This window comes from Elephantulus edwardii, unplaced genomic scaffold (assembly GCF_000299155.1).
Source record: "Elephantulus edwardii isolate Elephantulus edwardi_28Jun2011 unplaced genomic scaffold, EleEdw1.0 scaffold00024, whole genome shotgun sequence".
In the NCBI taxonomy this organism is placed as follows: domain Eukaryota; kingdom Metazoa; phylum Chordata; class Mammalia; order Macroscelidea; family Macroscelididae; genus Elephantulus; species Elephantulus edwardii.
The window spans coordinates 22,169,658-22,185,670 of NW_006399774.1; the positions used below are offsets into that span (position 1 = coordinate 22,169,658).

Here is a 16,013-nt window from a genome sequence, read left to right on the forward strand (position 1 = left end):
CCCTCCTCCCTTGCACAGGGAGCCGGTAGTCCAGGTGTGTCGATGGCGCACCTGTGAGAGAGCAGACTGCGAGAAGAGCGTGGCAGCGTGCTCTGGGTTGAGGCCAGTCGCTGCGACGCTGGACTTTAGAGCTGTGTTGCGCGTCACCATGTAACATCCATGTGACGTGCAGTCTTACTGGTCAGGAGTTCTTGGAAAGTGTGATCCATGAGCAAGAAGGGGCCCTGTACGTAGGTTCGCTGTGAGTCCCAAGTGACTTGACAGCACGTAATAACAACACACAAAATAAAGATTACTTGGAATTAAGCTTAGTGAATTTGTTAATTAACCTAGTTGGCTGAGACTCCTTTCATTAAGAATTGGCCATGGTTGTGAAGTGCAGCGTTCTCATGTAATTTAGAAATGTATTTGGAGAGCAGTCTCAGAGAAGATAGTAGTTGGTCGGTGTCCTCCAGCCGACCCTGTGAGTTAACGACGTGAACATTGCCCTCTCCGGCACCTCCTCGCCGTCTTGGAGGCACTCACATCCGTTAGGACAGCCCGTTCCTTGTGGTGACCCTCCGTCTTGTTCCTGAGAACTGATCCCTCCTGACTGATGGCTGAAGGAGGTGAGCTGCAGGTCTGTCATCCTGGCCTCCGAGGAGCGCCGTCGTCGCACTTGCTCCCAGGCGCACTCTGTTCTTTTGGCCCGTGGGGCATTCAGTGCTCTTTTCCGGCACACACCTCGCAGGTGCTGCTCTGTGCTCTGTCGTGAGTAGTCATCGTCCTCGCTTTGAGATGCACAGGACACAAGTGGAAGTGCCGTGGCCTGGATCCGGTGCACCTTGAGAGGCCCTTGACAGCAGATGCTCTCTTCCCAAGCCTGCAGATTTTCCAAAGAAGAATGAGTATTTTGAAAGCTTATTTTGCCGACATGAGTAAGTGAACTCTGCCTTGAGGAGAGGACTGCTGTTTATTAAACAGAGGTCTGGTCTTCGGAACAGTGCCACCTGCTCCCCAGCACGCGCCTTGCTGGTTGTGAGAGGACCGTCCACGTGAGTCAGGTTGTCCGTCAGCATGGCCTTGCTGCAGGCCACTTGTCCTCTCGACCTTTGTCAGGAGCAGCATGAACGTGGATCTGTCCCGATCCCAGCTGTGGGCTCAGCTGGGCTGGTAGTTAGAGCACTTATTTCCAAATGCACTTAACCTTTGGGAGGCTGTTAATCTGCTATGACAGCATGAATTTAAAGGAAAATGAGATATTATTGTTACACTGTTAAATGCTGTCAAGTATGACTCATGGTGACCCTGTGAATACCAGACGTGACCTCTGTCCTAGCCTCTTATCCTCACCTCTGGCATTTGTGTCCATTGCTGTAGTCACTGTGTCAGTCCACCTGATTGAGGGTCTTCCTCCCCTTTGCTGCCCCTCTACCTTTCCAATTGCCATGCATGATGTTCTGCAAGGAATAGGCTCTCCTAGTGCTGTGCTCCTTGCCTCCAGGGAGCACTCTGACTGCGCCTTCTCCAAGACAGAGCTGTTGTTCTGATAGTCCATGGGATACTCTCCCCCCACACCGCAGCTCAAAGGCCTCGGGAATGATTTTGTCATCTTTATTCATGGTCCATCTCTCAGCAGCATAGCAAGTGATTGAAAAGACCATGGTCTAAATCAAGTGCACCTTAGTCTTCAAACTAACATCATTGCTCCTCAGTACTTTGCCAGTGCAAATATGCTTTTCATCTCCTGACTGTTGGTGCCAAGTTTGTTTATTGTGGATCCAAGTGAGATGAATTTGAGAATTTGCCTATTGTCTCAGTGGTGAGAATTTTTGTTTTTCTAGACCTCGAGATGCAGTCTGTATTGAAAGTCTTTGATCTTCTGCAGCAAACGGTTGACGTCCACCTTACTTTGAGCAAGCAGGGTTGTCTGCACCCTGCAGGTTACTGCATGCAGAAGGAAAGACAGATTGTGTTTTGATAAGGTGGTGCTCCTAGATGTTTGATAGTGACGGGATGTGCCAAGGCAGTTGTTGGGAAGCTGGTTTCAAAATTCATTTGACTATCTCATATGCTGTCTAAAAGGATGTGGGGTATGAGCCTTAAAGTTGGCTTTTTTAGCCGTTAGTTAGCCCCTTCTGGTCTCTAGCTACCTTAACTGTATACACATGGTCTTGTATATCAGCATCAGCTGTGGAACTAGGATGAGAGAAAGAAGGCTTCACACACTGAGCATTGAGACTTGAAGCAGCAAGACCCTGGTGGTGGAGCCACTGTGGTGTCTCTGTGGACAAAAGGTGGCAAGGTGTGACCTGAGGCTTCTTGCATTTGTGCTGGCCGCAGGTGAAGATTTGGCTGTTTCTACCAGAGGCTTGAAGGTGAAGCTGACTGAAACTGCTCCGAGACAAACCTAGCTGGATGATTTGGATTTGACTGCTGAACTGAAACCAGAGCCTGGATTTATTGAGGGATGGTGCCTTGGGACTGTTGGGCTAAAGCCTACACTTGGATTTGCATTGTTATTCTCTGCCTCGCCCACTCTCCGACTTGCATCACTAGTAGACTGTGTCGTTGGTACCATTACTGTCAGTAGACTCAGCAACGACTGACTGAACCTCTTGGTGCTGGTGGGGCTCCACAGACACCGTGGGGCTGGGCTCCTGGCTCTCTGCCCGCCTTCTGTTCTGGACAGTGGGAGGCTGTGTTATTCTCACTCCTCTGGCCCGTTCAGAAAGACGTTCAAGGTCCTTCGCCCCGTGCCTTGTTTTCTCCCACTTTGGCAAGATGGTAACTTGATGTTTCTTTTTGCAGGTCTCTTTCTTCGCAGTCATTGATCCGTTAATAGAGTTAACAAGCTCCGGCTATGATGACACATGGCTCAGAGAGCTCCGTGAGACCACGGGTCCCTTGGGGTGATGATGTGAAGTATGAGCAGGTCGTTGGTTGCTGTTGAATTACAAGGCCCTAAACTCGGTGTGGATCATTTACTGAGGACACCTGATAGGTGTCCCGTACGCCGTCGTCGTTAGATGGAGTTGACTGTGACCCCCAGTGACCCTGTGAACAACCGATCTGTACCCGCTCTGTCCTGTGTCGTCCTCACGGTCTCCTCACGGCTGGAGCGCAGTGTTACAGCCACTGTGTGTGTCCATCTCGTTCAAGGTCTCTCTTCTTGACGCTCCATTTTTCCTAGCCTGACGTCTGTCTCCAGGACGGGCCTTTCCTGACAGCACACCTGAAGTATGCGAGGCCAGGTGTCACCTCGTGGCCTCTGAGGGGCAGCCTGGGGCACTTCCCCAGGATAGACCAGTGTGCTGCTTAACACATTGCCACAAATGACGGCAAAATGTGTTTCTAAGCACAGTTGTCAATTTAAAAGTGTGCAGCAACGTGTAAAAAGTGAAATAAACCAGGGCACTCTTGTGGCCTGGTGGCAAGAAGCTGCATTGCAATCCCAAAGGCATGTAGTTCAAATCTCCCAGATGTTCTGCTGGAGACGAAGGGGCAGCCTCCTCCTGTGCCAGTCGGGTCAGATCCCAGGGTACACAGCAAGGGGGGACAATTGAAATAAACCTTTGAGAGTATCTTATGTGATGCTTCTTTCTGATATCTTTATTGGTTAGCATACAGTAATTCATTTACATTGTGTTTCTTTCATGTGTATTATATTTTATACAATCTTTCATTTACTTTTCATTCTATCATTCCTGATGGTTTTTTTATCTAGTTAATTATTGTTGATTTATGCCTACTGTTAGTCCCTGTTCTTAATCCACATTGTGTCTCTGCAATTCCCTCACTGCCCTTAGCTCACTCACTGTCCTCTCCTTGTGACTCCCCTTCCCCTTTGCTTCCCCCGTCCTCACTCCCCACCCCCATCTTGCTCAGTGTCCCTTCTCTTTTTATGGTGACGGTCTTAGGCAGTATTTGTCCTTAGGAGGCTGAGTTAGTTCACTCACCGTAATGCTCTCCAGCCTCTCCCATCTTATATAATATTTTACAAACTTGTTGTTCCTTTTGTTTGATAACTTTTAACCCACATTTTTCTTGTTCTGCTTTTGATATTGTTAAGTCTTCCCAACTATCTGCCCCTTCTTTCATAACCAGTTATTTTATTTGGAAAATAGTAATCTAATTTGATTCTTTTGGTAACAGCAGCCAGGAAATCAAAAGACAAATTGCATTGGGAAAGTCTGCTGTCAGGGACCTCTCCAGAATACTGAAAAGCAATGATGTCAGTCTGGAGACTAAGGTGCGCCTGATCCAGGCCATAGTCTTCACAGTTACTTGCTTTGTCAGAAATCTGGATGATGACTAAGGATGATAGAAAGAGAATAGATAACCTTTGAGCTGTGAAGAGTATTGAATATACCATGGATTGCTAGGAGAACAAACAGGTTTGTCCTAGAGAAGGTGAGACTAGGCTGTTCCTTGGAGGCAAGGATTCTGAAGCTCCGTCTGACATACTTTGGACATGTTGCAAGGAGGGATCAGTCCTTGAAGAGGGACTGCGCTGGAGAGGAAGACCCTCGATAAGATGGATTGATTCTGTCACTGGGGTAATGGGGGTATGTGTGTCGGATACATTAAGATTGGCACAGGATAGAGCAGGGTTTAGGGCTGTTGAGTCACGGGAGACTTGACGACACATGACGACAACAACAATCTGATTCTTGCAAGAACTCATGCTTAGGAAAGTTTTTAAAAAGTATTTTGTTAATGGTAAAAATAGAGAAAGAATTGTAGTTTGCTTGTTTATTTTTCCTGCTAGACCTCATGTGCATCATTCAGTACTGTTCCTGTGGTATTTAGATCTGAGTCTTAGAGAATTACATGTTTAACCTGCAGAAGCCCAGCCGTTCAGGTGACATGACTTGCTTGTACAGCACACAGATTCAGAGGTTACCTCTAGGACAGACTTTGATCTGATAGGGCCTCTGATGCTTACTTAATTGGTGGTCTTGACAGGCAACTTGAATTTCTGTCTCATTTTCCTCTCTCTAGAGACAGTAAGGTACAACTCCGTCCTGGAGGGTTGTTTGAGGACTGTGTGCAGTAGCTGCTCTGAAGCATTTGAACACTCGGTGAATATTAGCCACTTTGTTGTTGAACCAGGCAGGTGTGAGGGCACAATGAAATCAGGCTGCAAGGCCTGGAGTGACCCGAAAACAGGAAGCAGCCTGGGTTCTGTGCTGACATCCCCGCCCAGGGATGCTCAGTGAAGGTCTGGATTGGAACCGGACCTCTCCTCCACTCTGATGCCTCTCGTATTTGGGGCTCGACAGGCACTGGTTAACATACGTCCCAGTAGTGGGCGTTTTAGTGCCTCATTCGTTGATTTATATGATGTCACTGTCCTGTTGTGTTTTCAAATTTAAAACGGCAGTTTATGAAGCAGTGGCACCCAAGAGAGAACGGGCTGCAGCCCACAGATAGGACGCTTTATACCAGAGACAGTGCAGGTGTTTCCGCCCAGGGAGGGGATAGGAACTCGGAGAGCCGTTGTGCCGCTCCCTCTCCCGAGTCCATGCCGTGGTGCCCACGGTGAGCTGGTCACCTGGGCTCGCCGGGCGTGCCGCTGGAACAGGACAGGCAGGAGCTGTCCCCGTGTGCTTGGTCGTCGCTGAGCTTGAGGCGGCCAGTGCCGCTACCTGACCACCGTCTCTCACCTTCTCTCTCAAAGCCCGGTCCGAAGAGCCAGAGCGGCACATGTGCCTCCTCCTCGGACCCCAAGAGCCCAAGTGGTCGCCACTTCCTGGCCCATGAGACAAAGCCTGGGTCTCTCTTAAGCACCAAGTCCTTAGACATCGAAAACAAAGCTGGTCTTTGTCCCGATGAAGACGACTTGGACGGCGACTCTTTCTTCGATGACCCCATCCCCAAACCAGACAAGACGTATGGTTGGTGAGTGGACTCTGCATTGAGCGAGTCTGATAATTGAGACTTTAAAAACAGTCGTTTCTGAATATTTTAATTTAAAACTGTAGAGTGCATAGGTCTGATTCTGTGCCTTTTATTTTATAAGATAATTTCAGGTTAGGAAGTGAGGCGTGAACTGCTGCAGTGAGTCAGTCTGTACTGTCACTGCCCGTCTCCCAGTCTGTCCCGGTTCCTTTGTGTGCTGAAGGAGGCCAGGTGGGGTCGAAGGAGAGTGTGAGGCTCCTAACTGGAGGGTCAGCAGTGGGAGCCACCTGCTGCTCCTCAGGAGGCAGGTGGCCTGGGACAGGTGTGCTGTCATAGCCCGGCCACCAGTGGGTGTTGGAGGCTGTGTGTGTAGCTGCCCTGCAGACCTTAGGTTGCTGATAGGTATAATATATGAGCAGGGCCACTGTGGTGGGCAGATTGCAGCAGTCCTTCCAGACTGAGACGGACTGGGGACAAGCTAGCCTGCATCCCCAGCGTTCTGCTCAAGGAGCCCACTGGAGCCCCGCAGAGCGTGGAACTCGCTCAGATCCACATGCAGTTGGGAGGAACCAGGGATGCGACGATGGCGTGCCCTGTGGGCGTGTGAGAGGCCGTGGTGAGGAGGGGCTCTGCCGTCCTAGGCTCGAGCATGAAGTGTTTCCTTCCTCCCAGGGGGTGGCACTTAGCTGGACACCAGCTGCTGGGCCTGTGTTCTCATAGATACGGTGTGCGGTGAAACCTGTCCCCTGTGGGTGACCTTGCTGTCACTTGAAATACATCACAGTCATCACAGCCACACACCAGCCACCCCAGCACAACACGAGGCAGACTAGCAGTGATCGCCACAGGCTGCACCGCGGGCTGGGAGGCAGCCGTCACGTGAGAAGGCGCAGCACCACGGCGTGCGTACTGTGAGCCGAGGACGGCACCTAACAGCAGGCAGACTCAACGCCTCCCCCAGGGGCAGAGTTTGCGGGGAAGGGCTGGCGGCCTCGCTCCCCACCCTTCACGGCCTCGCCTGTTCACTGGTGTGTGAGAGAGGGCTGCGGCCCGTGGGGCTGCAGTGACGCACAGAGGACGGAATCCTGTCACTGCACACGAGGTGGGGGTGATGTCCGGTCAGCGTTCCCGAGGAGGGAAGACTCCAGGCTGCAGGACACACAAGACTGCAGTGTAGACTGAGAAATGGATTAAATGAGTTGCAGGATGATCTCCGAGTGGGAACGGCCCTGCTGGCCAGTGATGACAAGGAAGCCAGGCGTGAGGTGGAGCGCAGGGCTGGACCAAACCGCTGCAGACTCGAGGATGTCCTGAGGCCGCTGTGCTCAGGCCCCGTCTTCCCTTTGTCCCTTAGGAGAGGCGAACCCGGCAAGCAGGGCAGCAGCCTGGCAACCCTCTCAGACGCACCCCCCCTGAAGAGCGGGCTCAGCTCCCTGGTGGGAGCCCCATCCTTGAAGGACCCTGACAGTAAGTGTCCCGGTGGCCTTTGAGGTCAGCCAACACGCTGTGTGCTTGGGCCTGTCTGTGACGGTGTTCCCCAGCGAAGCAGCCTGGGGCCCAGTGAGGGCTCAGCTCTTCATGCCCCGAGTGCGTGAGCTCTCACCCTCCTCTCCTGTCGGGCGCATCTGAGCCCCACTTCCTCCAGGACACATGCCTTCTTTTGGTGGTGCGTGGTGTCCTCAGTGCCACCGCCACAGTACAGAGACGGCGAGGCCGCCTCTGTCCTTACGCATTACCCAACCTTCAGGGGTCTAGGAAGCAGCGACAAGACCATAGTATCACGGACTCAGATACCAGGGATTGTTCTTAGTTTTAGATATTATGCTTCAATCGTATTCTAAAAATACCCTCTTCTTTAAAAACAACTGACACACTTAAAAAGCATATGTTCTATATAAGCTATTAGTATGTTATTTTTTCCTCTTCACAGGTAAAAAGGGAAACGCAGTTTTGAGAGATCTGAAGTTAGTCAGTGAGAAAATTGGTTCCCTTGGTCTGGGTGAGTAGGTGCCCCGCTTGAGGGCTGGTGGCTGTGGGCTCAGCGGACGGGTCCTCATGGAGCCCTTCCTGTCAGCTGGCTGACGTGTGTGCCCCGTAGAGCACGCCTGTGGGCTGGGGTGGCAGCCGTGTGGAGGTGGCTGTCCTGGTGGGTGCGTCCCCTGCCAGGTGCTGTGGCCCTCAGGACGGGTGCCCTGCTGCAGGCCCTGCCTCTCCCCACAGTCTGTGTGGGGGAGCTCACACAGGCAGATCCAGGGGTGCCCGGGGCAGCTGTTCCTACACTCGGGGATCACCCGCCTCGGTCTTCCTTTGCTCTGACACGCCGCCAAGGAGGAGTACTCCAGCCCCCGTGAGGGAGGAAGACAAGGGGCAGTCCAGTCAGAGACTCTGGCCGCCTGTGGGACACTCCCTGTCCAGACCCACCCCAGCTGGGCCTCTCCAGTGACCGTTTATGCTTTTCCTTTGACTTGTGGCCTCTGAGCACATGGATTGTTTTTGTGGTCCGACCGTGTGTGGGGAGATGGAAACCACGTTTCCCGTCCTGTCTCCTTCACCCCCTCTCTGTGCTCATGACCTACGTGGCCTTGAACAGCCTGGCCACTGCTCCATCCTGCGTTCTGCGGTCACCCTGCCTTCTGTGCTGTGGCCACACCTCCCACCTCTATCAGATGTCTAGGGCTGGCCTCGTCCCGTGCCGTCTGCCCCTCCTCCTCACCCTGTGCTGTTAGCCGCTGAGGTCACTGAGGTCATCTTTTCCATCATTCAGTCCCCAGATGGAGTGGATAGTACCTGCATCTAATGACTGGTCACGCACGTGTTGATAAACTCCTGGGGTGACTCTGAGGAGGTTTTACGTAGGAGAGTTGCTTCTTCTGATGTCCTGTCGATCTGACCTGAACGTCCTTCCAGTCTTTGGCTCCTGTCGCTCCAGGGATCCCTCTTTAGAAGCCTAAATTGCCTTCTTCGTGCCCACACATAGGCCAGGGGTCTCCACATTGCATGGCGCTGCCATTGTCTGCGTCTCCTCAAGCCTGGTGGCCCCCAGTCTGGCCTGGTCTGGGCCCTGCAGCTATTCCAGGGGCCCACTCTCAGATACTCGGAACCTGACCACTCATCAGGCACAGTCTTGTACTCAGAGGGGCTGGTCTCCTGAGTCTCAGTGTGGGATGTCTGACTTGGCCCAGCATGGGAACTGAGGGGCCAGAGCCAGGAGTCTAACTGACCCTGAGAGTTGCCTCTCTCTCTGCTTTCTGTATGATGGCTTGCTTTCTGCCTCGGTCAATCCATCCAGAGACTGACCCTTTATTCTCCTGCTCCTGTTGGGAGCTGAGCTCTGCTGTAAAGGGAAGTTAGGAGTGGAGGATGGTCCAGTTGAAAGTGTTCCCACTGAGCACCTGGAATGAGAGACTTGGTGCTAACTGCATTGTCAGGACACTGCGTCCACCAGGCTGAGTCAGAATCGACTCAGGACAGGTTCACTTGGGCTTTTAATGACTTCGAAAAGCCCATTACCTGTCCTTTTCATTCACTGTGGTTGTTGTGTACCATCAAGTCAGAACTGACCTCTAGCTGGCCCTCCAGTGGGTTTTCAGAAGCGGGTTAATCGCATGGGCGGAGATTGCCCGTCCTTCTGCAGAGCAGCTGGTGGATTTGAACCATGTGCCTTTGGGATTACAGTGCAGTTCCTCGCCAGTGTTGTCTCTGATCTTCTCAGTCCTGCCGCGGACCTCAGTCCCATGGTTGTTCTGGAGGCCGAGGGACGTGTCTAGCGGTAGCTGCGTCATGGAATGTGTGTGCATTTAAACTGACCTCCCTTCTCTTACTTCACCAGGGTCTGGGGAAGAAGATGATTATGCTGATGACTTTAACAGGTAAGGAGACCTGAGGGGCCGCACATGCACATGTTGAACCAGTATCAGAACTCAAGAAAGGAGACATTTGCTGGTGTCTGTGTTAGTGGTTTTGATACTGTTTTTCAGATTGTGAGGTGGTTAACCTGGGATTAGGGAGCTCCGGTGGCATGGTCCCTAGGGCCTTGTGCTGCTGACCTGAAGACAGCATCTCTGGTTGTTCAAAACCACCAGCAGCTCCAAGTGAGCAAGGTGGGCAGTCTCTTCCGGGGTCATTTATGGCCTCCGAACGTCCACGGGAGGGCCAGCTTGGAGCTGATGCCAGCCCAGCAGCTGTGGAGTTTGGAGTGAACCTCAAATTAGACTCTTGGTTTAGGAGCCTGTGTTCAGTTTATATTAGAAAATAGATGTCTGCCCTGAGCTTGGTAAACAATGATAAATCCAGCGCCAGGGGCTCTCACACGCAGCTCTCTCTCCTGCCTTCCTCTCTTTGCTTTGGAATCTTCCACCTGCAGCTTTTCAGGATGCCCTCATTTCATTTCGTCTGAAACAAGTGACATTGCTTTTTTTATTTTTCTCAACTAACGCTGCCTCAGCATAATGTAAACGACTGTCACCATACGTCAACATCTGAGTCTCGCCTCACTGCCATCTATTTCTAAATAGATTTTGGAGAATCTTGTTACAGTCATAAAGAATATGTTCTTTCATAATAAACAGTTTCCACAGTGCGCAAAGAGAGGTGACATCCCTTGTACTTGACCTTAGGGCATCTGTGAAGACCTCCAGCTGCCAGCCTTCCACTGAGCAGGGGACAGGAGAGCCCTCCTGAGAGCAGGGGCGAGCCAGGGCCTGCCGCCACCCCCCTGCTCGCTGAGGTCTGCACGTCCCAGCCAGGGCAGTAAGGCAGTAAACCCTCGAGGGTTTCTGTACAAGGAGAGAGGTCTAAGAAGGAAATAAAGCCGTCCCTGCACAGCGATCAGCCTGTGAGTGAGGACTGAAGAGAGGAACCTAGACCTACATAAGGGAAAGGAATGGGAAGCTGGTGGACACTCATGGATTAGGCCTTAGTACTACCTACAGCTGTCAGTACGCCCCACGCAGCCCTGCGCGAAGCCCACCTGCCCACCAGCCGCAGCCCCTTGGAAGGGAAGTCTACAGCATCGGAGACGAGTGGAGGAGGAGGCCGCACACGTCTGCTTACAAAGCTTGCTGGGCAACAGCAGGGATCGGCAGGGCCCGGTGTGGGCCCAGACCAGACAGGTGGATGGAGGACAGAAGGAACCAGAAGGAAACGGGCGCTCTGCAGCCTGGGACTCTTAAACAAGGGAGCACAGGCTGTTCCGGGGGAGCAAGGGTGTTTTCAGCAGAGCCGCTGGCACTGTTGGGTTTCCACGTGCAGAGCATTGAAGTGGGAACCAGACCTCACACCTCACAGTTAAAGGAACCCAGAATGACCAAAGACCTAAACGTTAAAGTTCAGACTCTAAATCCAGAAGAAGACACAGGAACCGGGCCGTGCTCTCAAATAAGTGGCTCTTGGACTTCTCTGTTGAGAAGATGAAATAACCTCGGGGCCTCATGAAAAGAAAACACTGTTCATCAGCAGTGAGACCTGCAGACTGGGGCCCTGCCTGACGAAGGTCTGATGTCTGCAGGGGTTAATATGCCATCAAGTCTCCTGTGACCCATAGCGACCCTGTGTACAGCATCTCTGAACCTGGCCCTGTCCTGAGCCGTCTCACTAATTCCAACACACCTACCCCCCTTGCCCCCAGTTCCTGTATCGATCCATGTCATACAGGGTACCCTTCCAAGCAGGATATCCTTCTAGGACTAGTCTCTCCTGGCCACGTGCCCAAAGGAAGCGAGATGGGAGCTTCAAAATCCTAACCTACAAAGAGATACTTGGTTTCACCCTCTCCAAGACAGACAGACCTGTTTGTTTTCGAGAACCTTCTCTAGCACCACAATTCTTCTGTCATCCTTAGTCATTTTCCAGCTCTCTGAAGCATAACAAAGAAGACCATGGATGCCCTGGACTAGGTGCACCTTAGTCTCTAGACTGACATCGTTGCTCTTCAGCACTGTGGAGAGGTCCCTGACAGCAGATTTTCCCAGTGCAATTCGTCTTTTGATTTCCTGACTGCTGATTGTGGAGCCGAGCAAGCTGTAATTGCTCACAGCCTCAGTCTCTCCTCTAGTAATCTCTTGTCTGCAGTAGGTGTGAGCAGTAGAACAGCCCGATCCAAAAACCACTTCTCATACGACCCTGGAAGGCCTGAGAGCTCGCCCCACCTCCAGAGCAGACAGACACTGGTGAGCCAGCACCAAGCAGCTGTGGGCGATGGGCGATGCCTCGAGGCTGAGCGGGCCCACACCGCCCGTGTTCACTGCGGCATCGATGAGTGTGTGCGCCCTGTGTGAGCTGTCTGTTGGTCTCCCGTCCACTAGAGTGTTACCTCTCCATGAAACCCCAGTGCGTGCTCCAGCGTGTCAGGCCTCGACGGCGTCCCACTGAGTGAACTAGGGCAGTCCCAGGACAGGTAATGCTGTCCAGAACACAACAGAAAACCCACCAGCATCAGTGCTGCAGAAATGCTGTCTGTCCTGATGGGATCTTGGGCGTCCTGAGTGTGATAGTTGACTGTTGGACTGATGTCACTGAGTTGTGCGGAAAAAAGTTTTTCAAAATAGAGGGATATGACAAATTGCTACATTTTATAGTAAAAATAGCCAAAGATTATAGCAGTGGGCAATACCCATCAATAATCTCACCACAAAGAAACACCTGGTGGAACTGGGTTTCCTGTCCGTCTTCAGGGGCCTGGCCAGTGGTCGGTCCAGCGCGCTGGCCAGTGGTTTGTAGGGCCACCGCTCTAGGACCCTGCGAGTGGGTGAAGCCTGTAGGCTGATGAGCAACGCTCAGACGTTGACCAGCAACCACCGGCAGCAGCAGGAAGGACTCCAGGCAGCGAGCGTGTTGGTGGTTTGGGAAGCAGATGCCAACCACCAGGTTGCCGGCTTGAATCCAGCAAGTGGCTCTGACAAGCTGCATGAAGATTTTCAGTCTTGGAAACCTGATCTAGAATCAGAACCATCTTGGGCACGGGTTGATTTTGGTGGAAATGACCTCTGAACTAACTGCACCTCCTGTTGTCTCAAGATTAGAAGAATTAGATAGGTCCCAGTTAACCAGATCTGAATCCAGGGAGGAACATTGAGGAGAAGGGCTTCAGATTCCTATTGGGAGCCAACCTCACTGGCCATGCCGAGACCAGAGGGAGCCCAGCACTCCATGCCGGAAGGCGGCTTTTGAGCATTGACATGAAGCGATTCCACAGTCCTGGTTAAAGCCAGTGATGCTTAGCTTGTGAGGCACCTCTGCCCTGCACTCCTGCCTCCTGAGGAAGCGTCTCTGTGAGCGTGTTGATGACGCCGACTGGAGAGCAGAGATGTGAGGGCCGAGGGGCAGAGAGTGCAGCGGAGCCGGGGTGCGGCCTGGCGCGTCTGGAAGCCACACCGAGGATGGTGACATGGTGAGAAGCCCAGAGCCACTGCTGCTAGCTGCTCACGCAAAGAGAAGTGACGGAGATGCGTCTGTACATTGGCTGCCAGGACACTGAGGGGCCGCAGAGAACCTCACGGCAGTCAGCTTTGTGACACCCAGGCCCTCTTGTTGAGCGGTAGGCGATTGTGTGTGTGGATGGCTCGGACAGTGCTGGTATCCTCGTGCCTTCCCTCAGACGACGGTTGGATGACGAAGGTGCTGTGTTCAGTGCTGTCGAGTATGACTCAGAGTGACCCTGTGGACGGCAGATCTGAACCCTGTGCGGGCCTGGGCCACCGCCTCCTCGCTGACACAGCGCACACTGCTGCAGTCACTGTGTCCACCTGGTTGAGGGTCTTTCACTGACCCTCCACCTTTCCAAGCATGATGTCCATCCTCTGACAGCACGCCTCGAGTGTGTGAGGCGAAGCTTCCTCATCGTGGGTCCCAGGGGCTCTGGCCGCACTTTGTACAGATGTACCTGTGTGTTCTGTCGGCAGTTTGTGAGATAAACTATCTTCCCCAACACCACAGCCCAAATCACCACTTCTCTCGTCCTTGTCCATTGTCCACCTCTTACAAGAGGAGGTCCCAGTGTGTCGGAGCTGCCAGGACCGGCTGTGGACATGGAGCTCTGTTCCTAGAAGGGCGTGGCTCTGCCCGTTGTGCATAGGACCAGGGATTTGAGTGGACACCCGAGAGTTTGTGTGACTTGCCTGCTGCCTGAGTTCGGGGGGTGTTTTGAGTGGTAACCAGCTGCTGCTGTCTGAGAGTGGGCAGCGGGCAGCATTGTCCACGTCGGGGCTGCTGGCCTTCGGGACTGCTCACCTCGCGCACCTGTCTTCTCAGCTGTCCTGCTCCTCGCTCTTCCTACCTTTGCAGAGTTCCTGTGAGGACCAAGTGAAATCATATGTATGAAATAAATGGTATTCAATATTTTATCTGAAGGTCTAACTATCCACATATTAAAGACTTCAGGCACTCTGGGGGTGTAGTCTGTAGGGAGTTGTCCCCATAACCCCCACAGGTCGTCCCTCTCTGCCCTCTGGGGGGTTCACACCCGCCAGTGACCAGGGGAACGCTGTGCAGGCGCCTCCCGCGTGGCTGACGCCGTGGAGGCCGCTGCAGGGAGCTCGAGTGCTGCTGACGGCGCTTCTGAGGAATGTCAGTTACTCCCTGGCACGGCGGTGTTGAGTTGTTTCTTTGTGTTTTCTTCTGAAATCAGCACCAGCCACCGCTCAGAAAAAAGTGAGATGAGTATAGGCGAGGAGATCGAAGAAGACCTTTCCGTGGAGGTGGATGACGTCAACACCAGCGACAAGGTACGGGGCTCCCAGCCCTGGCGCGTGCCGCCTCCTGGGCCGAGTGTCCAGCCGGACCCTGTGTGCTGCCCTGGGGGCCACGTGCAAGCTTTGGGCAAGCGGGCTGAGGGGAGACACGGGACAGTGGGCAGAACTAGCTGACCCTCCCAAGCAGCAGGGAGCGCTGCCCGCTGGGTCGTGGAGGCTGTGGTGAGATCTGCCGTGGAGGACTGACCAGGAGGCAGGTGGAGCTGTGGGCATGTGGCAGGGACTGAAGCAGGGCTGTCAGGGTCATGGCACCTTCACTGCACTTGGCTCCCAGGTCGTGGCTGGCATGACACTGGACAGACGAATGGGGCGCTTCCCCGAAGATCAGGCGTGACCTGTAGTGGGCAGAGGAGGGCCATGTGTGGCACTGACCGGCCCAGTGCCTCTGTGAAGTAAGGCTGTTGGGCCTGGCACATTACAGCGTTGGCATCCATCATCCCGTAGGACGGAGGGGACGGGCCGGCAGTTCTTTGGAGGACAGCACTCGGCATGCACGGATCTGAGCTCAGGGTCGAGGGCCAGGAGATGGTCAGCTCCACAAAGGTGGCGGCCTGGGGGAGCACGCGTGGGGTCGCTGTGAGGGGCCGTGTGGATGCCACATGTGGAGTGTGGGGTGTGAGGACTGGTCTGCTGCTTGCTCCGCTGCCCGTGTGTGTCCTCCAGAAGAGGTGTCAGTGGCAGCACCGAGCCATAGGAGCCCTTCCCCTGGAGAGCGTGTCCTGGGCAAGGTCTCGTCCAGCCCCACTCTCAGGGAGAGACTGCAGGGAGGGTGGCACGTGTGTCTCCGCGTGACAGTGCCCTGTGTCAGGGATGGGGCCTGTGAGTGCTCAGCCGGGGCCCACAGCTGCACTTCAGGAGGATGGGGCCAGCAGCTTCGTAGAGATGGTGGCCGTGAAACCCAGGCTGCCCTTGCTGTCCTGCAGGGGTCCCCTCCCTGTCCTGTGGGGTTCCCTCCGCAATCCTTCAGGTTCCTGTCCTCGGCTGTCCTGCAGGGGTCCCCTTGAGTCAGGATTGCTCTGCAGCAGGGAGTTGGAGGCCCAGTGGTGTGGATTTAGGCAGAAGGCTGCAAGTTTGCGTATCCTGAGCTGCCTCAGAAGAGGGGGCCTTTGAGAATCGACCTCTGAATACCTTGTGGGGGCCTTGGTGGCACAGGGCATAAGGCATTGTGCTGATAATCAAAAGGTTGGCAGTTCAAACCCTCCAGGGGCTTTGCAGGAGAAAGGTGGGCAGGCTTTTTTCATGAAGATTGAGTTGAGAAACCTGGAATGAGCGGATGAGCAGCAGGCCAGGTTTTAGTACCTTTGTTTGCATGTGAGCCCGTGGAGGTCATCCCTGACTCGGGCTGCGTGGGTCAGGTCCTCACAGTGGCCCCTGGCTGGGTGC

General features: G+C 53.6%; 1 protein-coding gene across 2 annotated transcripts in view; it reads left to right on the forward strand.

Moving 5' to 3' along the window:
• FGFR1OP (FGFR1 oncogene partner) overlaps positions 1-16,013 on the forward strand; it is a 33,185-nt gene that overhangs the window by 16,660 nt on the left and 512 nt on the right. Inside the window, exons 8-12 of one of the 2 annotated variants that reach the window (XM_006882785.1) lie at positions 5,675-5,883; positions 7,238-7,350; positions 7,814-7,882; positions 9,713-9,752; positions 14,507-14,603. In XM_006882785.1, the coding sequence (XP_006882847.1) occupies positions 5,675-5,883; positions 7,238-7,350; positions 7,814-7,882; positions 9,713-9,752; positions 14,507-14,603 (528 nt within the window). Of the gene's footprint in view, positions 1-5,662; positions 5,884-7,237; positions 7,351-7,813; positions 7,883-9,712; positions 9,753-14,506; positions 14,604-16,013 lie in introns of both variants that reach the window. The other variant, XM_006882784.1, reaches the window with a different exon arrangement.